General features: G+C 41.3%; 1 protein-coding gene across 1 annotated transcript in view; it reads left to right on the forward strand.

Moving 5' to 3' along the window:
• The window catches only part of LOC102939517 (WD repeat and coiled coil containing), a 30,898-nt gene that overhangs the window by 17,245 nt on the left and 1,525 nt on the right, over positions 1-12,128 (forward strand). Inside the window, exon 2 of the mRNA XM_007061439.3 lies at positions 5,931-6,051. Within this exon, the coding sequence (XP_007061501.2) occupies positions 5,931-6,051 (121 nt within the window). The remainder of the gene's footprint in view (positions 1-5,930; positions 6,052-12,128) is intronic.

Below are 12,128 nucleotides of genomic sequence, written 5' to 3' on the forward strand. Positions count from 1 at the left end.
AAATGTGATTTGGCCTTCCTGATTTCACTCCTGCATGCCTGAGCAATATTTTTATACTCTTCCCTGGTCATTTGTCCAGTCTTCTACTTCTTGTAAGTTTCTTTTTTGTGTTTAAGATCAGCAAGGATTTCACTGTTAAGCCAAGCTGGTCGCCTGCCATGTTTACTATTCTTTCTACACATTGGGATAGTTTGTCTCTGTAACTGCAATAAGGATTCTTTAAAATACAGCCTGCTCTCCTGGACTCCTTTCCCCCTCATGTTATTCTCCCAGGGGATCCTGCCCATCAGTTCCCTGAGGGAGTCAAAGTCTGCTTTTCTGAAGTCCAGGGTCCATTATTTGCTGCTCTCCTTTCTTCCTTGTGTCAGGATCCTGAACTCGACCATCTCATAGTCACTGCCTCCCCGGTTCCCATCCACTTTTGCTTCACCTACTAATTCTTCCCAGTTTGTGAGCAACAGGTCAACAAGAGCTCTGCTCCTAGTTGGTTCCTCCAGCACTTGCACCAGGAAATTGTCCCCTACACTTTCCAAAAACTTCCTGGTGTGTCTGTGCACTGCTGTATTGCTCTCCCAGCAGATATCAGGGTGCAAATGCAAAGGTCTGCAGGGACACTCATTACACCCATTGCTGAAAATTAAGTCCCTTGAACCTTATGTATAAATCTAAGTGAAATATAGTATTACTAAAAACAAAAGGAAGAACTTGAGGGAACTAAAATGATCAGCGGGGAGGTCTCATAAATTATGGCTTCAAACAAAGATTAAACAAATTACCAGTGGTTTGAGATCAGAAAGGAAAAGACTGAAAGGGGATTTATTTGAAGGATTTCAAATTACTTGGATTTTTTTCTTCTAGTCATTACACAATAACAAATTGCTAATTTATTTTTAGCATGGGGACAAGAGTACAAATATCTGCAGGGATTTTTTTTTTTTTAATTCAGAGACATTTGTACAGTGCCTATCCTAATAGGACCTCTCAGAGCAACCATAATACACAAATTAAATAATATTAAACTACTCATCTGCATGAGTTATTTAAAATAGAATGGGGGAAAGGTAATTTCACAGAAGTTCAGAGGCATTGTGATGGTATTTATAATCCAGTGCGGTTACGTGAAAACCAGGAGGATTTAACGTGCTGCAATGAAAGAAAAGAGACTATGTGGTTTAAGAAGGGTTTAAAATGCTGCAGGGTAAAGAGCACGTGGATGCAGCATAAGATGTTATGTGGTATAGAGCATGTGGCTGCAGCAAAACTGTTTGAGATCTGAACAGAATCAAAAGCAGCAAGAGAGCTTGAATAGAAACTAAGAATTGAGCATTAACAGAGATTAGGAGACATTTATTTAAACCAAAGGTTAATTAACATGTGAAACAGATTACTAAATACAGAAATAGACGATGCAGCTGTGAACTGATTTAAAAAGAAGTTTGACATCAAGAAGAAATATCAAAGGATAATAAGTGCAAACGCTAACTAGAGCAGAACCCAAATTAAGTTTAGGGAAGATGATGTCTCTTCTTTCTGTCCTAAAATGTTACAGTGCTGCAGTTGGTTTCATGCTGAATATACAAAAGGAAAATTGGAGGCAGAGGGGGTCAACAGCATATTAATTAAATAAGAAGATTGTTAAATTGGGAGATGTTGCAACCACAAGTGATGCCAGAGGAATAAAATAGGTTCTAAAGAAATGGAAAATAAGGGCAGGAAATAAAGTGAGCTTCAAAGTAGAAAAATACAGGAGTAGGTTTTAGGAGGAAATAATCCAAACCATAAGATATTTAATAATGGCAGAGGGTCACTTGAAAAGCAGTAATGCTGAAATTTGTCTCTAGATAATAGTGGACAGCAAATTAAATATAAGCATATCTATCAATTACGTTGCTGCTTAGATTTTACAATCATCAGGTGTTCCTCATGCTGTGGTCTTGTGGACTTGGGCTCAGACCCACAAAGGTATTTAGGCTCCTAACTTCTATTGATTTTGATGAAAGTTGGGAGCCTAAATATATCTGTGGATCTGGACCAAAATGTGCGATCATCAGTAGGAACAGAATTCAGAGGCCTTAGTCCAGCTAAACTCCACTCAGCACAGAACCAAAGCGGAGGACAAGGCTGACTGAATACCATCTTTATACTCCCCCATTCTCTGGTTGGCTGGTTTGACTCCCAGTGTAAGTTCCACCCCTGCTTAGAAAGCTATAATAGACTTGCCAAGACTGCCTGATTACGGCAGCTGCCCTGATTAGGGCCCTGATTAGGGCAGCTCTACAGTCCCTCTGTTCTGCCAGGGCTGTGCAGATGGATTGTATTGGGGCCAAATGTGTGACCAAAGATATTCTGTTCGATAAACACACACACATGTACAACAGGAATTAAGGAGACTGCTTATTAGTTGTAGTAGCATTAGGCTTGTAAGCTCCGTAGGCCAATCACTAATAGATGACAGGATCACACCCACTTAAGCAGGATTGAAATTCACCCAGAAGAGGACAATAGACACTTATACACATGGCTCAGTACATTACATACTCCTGAGGGCATTCTGTGCTAAAAAAATTAAAATTTTGCACCAAAAAAATTCTGCAAATTTTATTTGTCAAATAAATGTGGAGGCTCCAGCATAGCATTGGGGAAGACAGTCACTGGCTGCACAGAGGTGAGAGATCACTGTGCAGTTCCCCCCCAACACCCGGGACACAGACTCAGCAGTGAGGCTGCACTCAACTCTGACACAGCACAATGATCGGGCCTGCCCCAGAAACACACCTGAGTCCTGCATCTCCATGCCAGGTGCACCAGGTGTGGGGCAGGCAGGCTCAGCAAGGCAGGATCCAAGTGTTGAGGGGCTTGTTGTATGGGGTTCTGCGTGCAACAGTAATGGGACTCTGCAGGGAGGTCCAGGTGAAGGTAGTTGGGGCTTAGCAGGGAGGGGGGCATCTGGGTGTGTGGGGATATAACTTGGCAGGGGGTCTGGGTGTGGGGAGCTCACTGGGGAGTCTAGATGCTGGGGAACTGGGGCTCAGTGGGGTGGGAATCCAGGTTCAGCTGGTTGGGGTTTGGTGGGGTGGGGATCCGGGTGTCTTATTGGGGTGGGGGAGTGGGGCTTATCAGGGGAGTTCTGAGTGAGGGGTGTGTGAGGCTTGGTGGGAGGGTCTTGGTATGAATAGGTCTGGATGCACAGGGGTTGGGTGGATAGTGGAGCAGCTCCCTGTACAGGGAGCCCTCCCCCTGCAGCTGAGGAGCGATGGATGCAGGAAGTGTGCGGGGAGGGAGTTTGCAGAGCTTCCTGAAGCTGGGGGAGAAATCTGGGGTTGGGTCTGACCCCGCCCCAGATGCCATGCAGGGGAAGAGGAAGTCCTGTCCTCTCCAGCCCTGAACCTAGCGCAGGATAGGAGCCACCAGCTGGGTCTTCCCCAGTCCTTCCCCCTGCCCTATAGTGATTTACCTCTCTGCTGGCTGCCCTGGACACCCGAAACATACTGCTGGGAAAGGTTGCATGACCACTCTTGTGGTTTCCCTTTGCTTTCCTGTCAGAAAGTCATTTTTCTGCAGGGAAGCAAAGAAATCTGCGGGGACATAAATTCTGTGCATGTGCAGTGACGCTGAATTCCCCCAAGAGTAGTTACATTTGCAAGGCAATATAGCATCAAAGAAGCCAGTGCAGTTTTGAGCTGCACGTTGTAGCCAATGATTTTAGTTTCGTATCCATTTATTGTGTGATGTTATGATTAATCAATTTATGTTACATATATTCATTGTTTGTTAATTAGAGTTAATTTGTAGGATTATAAATGTATAAGATTGATCAGTATTTAGAGGAACTGAGTAAGTAAGGAAGGAACCAAGTAGACATGAGTAAGACAAGCTGAAACACAAGACCTGTAGGTTGAGGCCTGCAAGACTTTAGCTTAGCTATTTTAGGTGTTGGAGACAAGAAACAATGACATAAGTGACTGAGAAATAACCTGATTCCCTAAGACTATGGGAAAAGAGGTACCAACTGGTAAAATTGCACAAAATTACTCAGAAGATTAATATCAGATCATAAAAATACTGTAAAGGTGCATCTAACTCAGACATGTGTCTTAAACCACGGGATACAGGTTGTGCGTCAATGCTAATGAGAACAAAGGAAACTTACACAGCCTATAGAAAATTGGGGTCTCTTAAGTTTCCAGGAGACACCGAGCAATAAGAGAAAAGACGGTGGACACTTTTATGGACACACGCAGAATGTAGGTGTAGACAGAATCACATTAGAAAAAGGGAATGCCCAGAATGGGAAAACTGAGCTCCCTTGGGAGACTTCAGCAGGAACCATCCCTCTACTGATGATCAAGCCACGAGAGACCCATCAGACCCTAACACTGTTGTTAAGAATGTGAGTACAGTAACTCCTCACTTAAAGTTGTTCTGGTTAACCTTGTTTTGTTGTTATGTTGCTGATCAATTAGGGAACATGCTCATTTAAAGTTGTGCAATGCTCTCTTATAACATTGTTTGGCGGCTGCCTGCTTTGTCCACTGCTGGCAGAAAGAGCAGCCCGTTGCAGTGAGCTGGTGGGGGCTTGGAACCAGGGTGTGCTGGCAGCCCCCCTATCAGCTCCACATTCCCCAAAGTTCCTTGTGTGGCAGCTGCCCAGCAGGCTGTCAATTGCCAGCAGTTCAGCTGTCCCTCCCCCCACTGCCATGTGCTGCTCCTGCCCTCTGCCTCGGAGCTGCTCCCCGGAGCCTCCTGCTTGCTGTACGGCGGGGGGGGGAAGGAAGACGGGGGCTAATGTCAGTGTGTCCCCCTCCCCCCTGCTTCTGCCCCCCGCTTACCCCATTTCCATAGACCTGCGGGGGGGGGGGACACGACACGACACGACAGGGCTCAGGACGGTGGGAGTTTCCTGGCAGCAGCTTCTGTCTCAACTTGCTGATCTACTTAACAAGGCAATGTACTTAAGAGTGGGGTCAGCGTACTTGTGTCTCTGTCTCTGTCTGCCATGCTGTCTCCCCTCCCTCCATTTGTTCTACCTTGTAGAGTGTGAGGCTACATTAACAACAATGTGTTAACCCTTGAGGGCTCAGCCAAGTGCTAGTTCATCATTTAGCAGTAAGGCATTCCCTGGGAAATATCCCACCCTCTTCCACCCTCTGACTCCACCACCTCAACAAAGCTTCACAATCATTGCTGTGTATCAGTATTAAATTGTTTGTTTAAAACTTATACTGTGTGTGTATATGTATACATATATATAATATAGTCTTTTGTCTGGTGAAAAAAATTTCCCTGGAACCTAAACCCCCCTAATTACATTAATTCTTATGGGGATATTGTATTCACTTAACATCGTTTCGCTTAAAGTCTCATTTTTCAGGAATCTAACTACAACGTTATGCGAGGAGTTACTGTATAACTATATTTGCAACTTGTGCATAGGTCTCTACAGAATTTCTATATGCTTGGTAATCATAAGATAAAACTTATAAAACAGATGAGACTTTGTACTGGTGAATGTATGTATGGTCACTACCCTTGGTCTTTGTGTTACTAGAGACTCTAACTCTGAAGCAAGTAGCAGAGGTGACTTTCACTCTGTTAAGCTTGAAACTGTGGCTGCCAGAGCTGAATCCACGGTGATGTAATACCAGGTTATAAAATTCACTTTAAATAAAATAAAAGGCTACAACCTGCAGACATGACTCTAAGGAGCTGGAAGCCAAATGAATCCCTTTCTACTTGGGCCTGGTGAGACAGTACCTATAATATTGCAGTTAGATATGGGTGCCATGTTACCATAAATATATAGATACATTGTTGGGAGTAAAGAGAAGATGAAAACCCAAAATGATAAAGGAGCTGGAGGGTTTGATTCTTGATGTAAAAAGTGGCTAGTATTCTAACATGACCTTTTTTTTACCTGTATGTGTCCGAAGAAGTATTTCTCAAATGGAGCTGTTGCTGAAGAAACAAGAACTGTTCTCCTTTGTGATGGCAAGATCCATCTGAATTTAGTCCAGCAGCTTTTTGATCTACCCATTATTGAAATGAAACATGGTAAGTTCTGTTTATTTCTGGTGGCTGGGTTACAGACAACATTTTCAATATCAGAGTTGTACTTGGAAACATATATAGGTATTTTGACATTTTTCCCAATAAGCCCTTGTTTTTGTCGTCTGAAACATGGCAGAAGGTAGTAGTGCTGGCTTGAAGTAGTAATAACAAACACCAAATACATGGTTTCCATCATCAGCACCCCCCTATAAAAATTGTTCCAGCACCCCTGCCAGAACATCTCCCAAAATTACTTAAATGTTAGGGATGATTGCATCGGTGCCTGTGACAGAGTGCTGGGCAACAGCACCTGAGCCAGCACTCTGGTCACTGCAGCTCTAATTAATTACTCCAGAGCAGATCTCATTAAGAAGAGCTGTGCCTGATTGATGGGCTGGGGAGAACTAAGAGGCTAATTAGGCCATTAGGCAAATGGTACAAAAGGCACAGGAAGGAAGTGGGATGGAAGGAAGCAGATAGAGAGAGGGAGGGAGAGATTGTTCTTCCCTGCTTACCTCAGGAGCTGAAGACTCCCTAGGACTGGAGGTGTAAGTAAGGCTGCACAGAGTATAAGGGAGGTGGAAAGCAATATTGTAAATTATAAATATTGTAAATTGTATATTTTTACCAGCAAAAATGTCGCTGAGCTGTTTGTGGACTTGAGCAGAGGCAAGAGCAAGCGTGCCCTGCCGTGCTGCCCCGAAACCAGAGCAATCAGTTACATTCCTCTGTGGAGGGAGACAGAGAAAATAATCAGGACACAAAGTTCTTTGGAAACAGGGATGCTTCCTTTTAAAGCCTTTTGACATCCTTACCCCTTTACCCTCTTCCACAAACATGCCATGTACCTGATGATATGGGGCAGGGGGTGGGGGGAATCATTCCTAGGATATTAAACTTTTTATGTCTGGAAAGTCTTGGGATTAGTGTAATCTAAAATTAGTACAGGAACCTAGTGTTCTAATCTGCCAAACTCTTCTCTTTTTACCTTCCACCAGTGATGTATTTGTAAAGATGGGGAGGATCCAAGAAAATCTTCTCCCTGGTCCATGAACTATCTAATCCTTGTCTGTAAATGTTTATCAGCTTCTCAGCCACCGCAGGGCATGTATTTCCCCCCCTCTCCTCTAAAATGGTTTCTGTGGCTGGTTTTATCATATGTTATATATATTATAAATGTTTGCCTTGGTCTGTAGCTGTGATCTCTTTGAGTGGCTTCCCTCCCACAGGGACACCCAACAATAAATTCCTACCTCCCCACCCAGTTACCACCAACAAATAAAAATATTCCTCATAATTAGAGCTGGGTGGGAGATGATTTTTCTGTCCCATGAAAATTTTCAACATTTCAAAAATTTTCAGAGAGCAAAAGCAATCCTGGCCCCAGTAGCCTAGTGGTTAGGGCACTCACCTGGGATGAGGGAAACCTAGGTTTAAATCCCTGCTCTGAATCAGATACTTGAGGTACTTGAGCTTGGCTCTCCCACATCTACCAGGCTATTGGCAGTTCTGGGGTGGGACTCTCTCTCTCTCTCTCTCTCTCTCATTTTGACCAAAACTTCCATTCTGTACCTAAGAAACCTTCCTGACTGTAATATGCTATGATTGGCAACTTACCTCTAAACAGAGACCAGCAGAGGGATGGCACAGGTGCTGTCAGTGAGGACAGACCAGCGTAGGAAAATCTGCACAGCACCTGCTTACACTAGGCCTGATTAATCCTGGTGCTGATGCTAAGATCAGTGCAAAAACTGAGAATGGTGGCTCCCTGAAACTGGTTTGGTGTTGGGCTGCCTTAACTTTTACCCTGGCTGCAGTGGTCTCTCTGAGTAGCTCCAGCAGCCAAGCATGGGTGGGACATAAGACATCTCTCCCTCTGTCAGCATACCTCTTGTACTGGAGGTGGCTGCAGGTGGTGGAGTAGAGCCAACTATGCCAACTGTTCACCTGCTGGGGAGGCCCTCTGTGGAATTGGTATTTTCAGAGAGATCCCTTTGCAGCAACACAAAGTGGCTTTAGCATGGGGAGGAGGTGATGAATTCCCATCTTTGGCCAGCACTATCAGTTCTTGATTTTAAGAGCACCAAATTCACCTGTTTAATTTAAAAAAAAAAAAAAAGACATGGAGAGATTATTATGAAAATGAACAAGAAAGGCTGATAATTTAGTTAACGTCAACACTCTTCATTTTGATGCCCCAGGTTTTACAGAAGACAAATGCCACAACACAGAAGCACCTACAGATGTCTCTTCTGTCCAGTGTGCTGTTACACTCTTACAAATGGACTCCTTTTTTGAAAGAGCAAAGGGAGTTGTTGAACCAAGAATCCCTCTCAAACCATGCAAAATTTACCAGATTCAGAGCAGAGGGATTTATGTGATTCTTCCATCAATTGAAGAACTGACCGGGAGTGGGGGCAGGCTGCACTCCCTGAGTTTTCCTTTGAGTTTGGGATTCAGGTGAGCTACAAAGCTCAAAGTATAATCCATCAAAATTGCTGAGTTTCACCTAGTTTTGCATTGAAACCCTGTAAAACCACAAGTTTTGCATAGTTTTGACACAAAACCATGAGATGGCCTGGGCACAAGTGACATGTTTGTGAACATTAGCAGACTGTACTACAAATGTGGGGTGATTTTCCAGTTTGCAACAAAACACAAAAAGTACACTGAAGGGTTAACAGAAATGTTATTCAGCTCCATCCCATCCTCTAATGCCACATAATTAGATGGGACACTTTGACAAATGTCCTTAGTTTGCAGCGATGGTTTCCATTTTTTTTTCTTTCGAATGAACATTTTGAAATGCTAATCTGCAACCGTGGGCCAAATTCATACTGACGCAAACCCACTGAAATGAATAGAATTACATCAGGAATGAACTTAGCCTTGCCCTGTGCTTCAAGTCCAGTAGCATAATGCCATTACCCTCACTAAATACAGCCTGTCAAATACAGCATTGGTAACAGCACATATTTGGAGGTCTCAGTCTTCTGCAGGTCATCTGTAATAATTATGTAAAGTAAAGGAGTATTTTTAAGATTACTTTTTGCACCACCCTATCTCTAAGTAACAAAACATTTTGTGGGATATAATATAACACGAGTGTTAACTTATTGCAATTGTGATTTTTTTCAAACTTTCAAATGAATGGGGACAAAAACTCACAAGAGAATAAAAAAGCAGGTTTTATCAGTTCGGCTGATAATACAGTTCTGTTGGTTTGTGTGGCAGCGTTTCCAATTACAGCCCTCTAGTTTATAGACTCCAAAGTCTGTCCAGAATTAGAAAGAAGGTATTAACAGAAAAAGATTAAATGTTCATGGCTGGGAATGACAATCTTCTTATGATGTTATAGGTGACATGACAACATGAAATAGTGAAGCAGCTTGTGAAAGTGCTTAGTTAATAGCATAAGGAAAGGTGATTTTGCTTTGCCAAATACACGATGTTGCAACTGAAAAAAAAATCAAGCACAGGGTTTTAGGGTTTTTACACTTCCATAATCTTTTTCATTTTGAGTAGAAAAGTAAATTTATAAGAACTATCAAAATATACACAATGAAACATAGCCTACCAAAGATGCTATTCAAGGTCCTCTATTCCATAGTTACGGGACAAGTTGGCCTTATCAATAATATGGCACACAGTTCCCAGAGTGGTACTGCTGTCAGTGCTCTTTCTTCTGAAATGTCCAACTGAATAAAACAAAGGATATAGAGACAAATTGTTATATATGTGTATGTTATGTCTTCTGATAACAAATAGGTAGCCCATTAGGGAAAAGACCCACTAGCAGTAAACAAACACAGTAAATATTGCTTTATTTTAAAAGGTGACTTACAAAGGAAAGAAAATAGGTTAGTATTCTTTTCTGCGTCTATATGATGCATGAAGCAAGCCTGAATGGTTTTGATTTTCTTTCTTTCTTTCTTCTTTCTTTTCTGCTTTTTCTTTTTTTTTCTTAAAACATTAGAAATTCAGATCGGTCTACCCTACATTTTCGCGAGAAACTTTGGACAACTGGAGAGCTAATAGGTTTATGATATCAGAAATACTATACAGGTGAAACATAATTGAGAGGAGAAGTGATTTTTATTCAGTCAGTTTAAAAATCTTGTTGTTATTGTTATCACCTATTTAATATAAATGCCCGAGAAACACTTGGGAGAAAAGACATCTGTCAGAGATTCAACAACACACCTCTTCAACTGAGGACTATGAAAGCTCAAAATCCCCATTTCTGAGACCTCTAACAAGTCATCCCACAAACCCACTAAGAACAAGACTTGACAGTCCTGATATTTCTAAGGTAAAAACCAAGCAATAGTAAAAACCAGACATACAAAAACAAAACCCTCTCAAGACCTCTTTATATCATAATTAGGGCTGTCAAGTGATTAAAAAAAAATTAATAACAATTAATCACGTAATTAAAAAATTAATTGTGATTAATCGCACTGTTAAACAATAATACAATACCATTTATTTAAATATTTTTGGATGTTTTCTACATTTTCAAATATATTGATTTCAGTTACAAAACAGAATACAAAGTGTACAGTGCTCACTTTATATTTATTTTTGATTACAAGTATATGCACTGTAAAACAAACAAAAGAAACAGTATTTTTCAATTCACCTAATACAAGTACTGTAGTGCAATCTCGTTATCATGAAAGTTGAACTTACATATGTACAGTTATGTACAAAAAAAACTACATTCAAAAATAAAACAAAATCCACTCAGTCCTACTTCTTGTTCAGCCAATCGCTCAAACAAATTTGTTTACATTTGCAGGAGATAATGCCCACTTCTTGTTTACAGTGTCACCTGAAAGTGAGAACAGGTGTTCTCATGGTACTGTTGAAGCCGGCATCGCAAGATATTTACCTGCCAGATGCGCTGAAAATTCATAGGTCCCTTCATGCTTCAACCACCATTCCAGGGGATATGCATCCATACTGATGATGGTTCTGCTCGATAACGATCCAAAGCAGTGCAGACAGATGCATGTTCATTTTCATTACCTGAGTCAGATGTCACCAGCAGATTTTCTTTTTTGGTCGTTCGGGTTCTGTAGTTTCTGCATTGGAGTGTTGCTCTTTTAAGACTTTTGAAAGCATGCTCCACACCTCATCCCTCTCAGATTTTGGGAAGGCACTTCAGATTCGTAAATGTTGGGTGAGTGCTGTAGCTATCTTTAGAAATCTCACATCGGTACCTTCTTTGTGTTTTGTGAAATCTGCAGCGAAAGTGTTCTTAAAATGAACAACATATGCTGGGTCATCATCTGAGACTGCTATAACATGAAATATATGGCAGAATGTGGGTCAAACAGAGCAGGGGACATGCAATTCCCCTCCCCCCCCACACACACCCCAAAGGAGTTCAGTCACATATTTAATTAATGCATTATTTTTTTAATGAGCGTTATCAGCATGGAAGCATGTCGTCTGGAATGGTGGCTGAAGCATGAAGGGGCATACAAATGTTTAGCATATCTGGCACGTAAATACCTTGCAATGCTGGCTACAAAAGTGCCTTGCAAATGCCTGTTCTTACTTTTTGGTGACATTGTAAATAAGAAGAGGGCAGCATTATCTCCTCTAAATGTAAACAAACTTGCTTGTCTTAGCGATTGGCTGAACAAGAAGTAAGACTGAGTGGACTTTGTTTTTGAGTGCAGTTATGTAACAAAAAAATCTACATTTGTAAGTTGCACTTTCACGACAAAGAGATTGTTTTACAGTACTTGTATGAGGTGAATTGAAAAATACTATTTCTTTTCTTTATCATTTTTACAGTGCAAATATTTGTAATCAAAAATAATATACACTTTGATTTCAATTACAACACAGAATATAATATATATGAAAATGTAGAAAAAACATTCAAAATATTTAATAAATTTCAATTGGTATACTATTGTTTAACAGTGTGATTAAAACTGTGATTAATCGTGATTAATTTTTTTGAGTTAATCACGTGAGTTAGCTGTGATTAATTGACCGCCCTAATCATAATTAGGAGTGGGAAAAAATACAAAGTCATTTTTTTCTTCTGCATATCACCAGAA

Source organism: Chelonia mydas, chromosome 3 (assembly GCF_015237465.2).
Source record: "Chelonia mydas isolate rCheMyd1 chromosome 3, rCheMyd1.pri.v2, whole genome shotgun sequence".
NCBI lineage: Eukaryota > Metazoa > Chordata > Testudines > Cheloniidae > Chelonia > Chelonia mydas.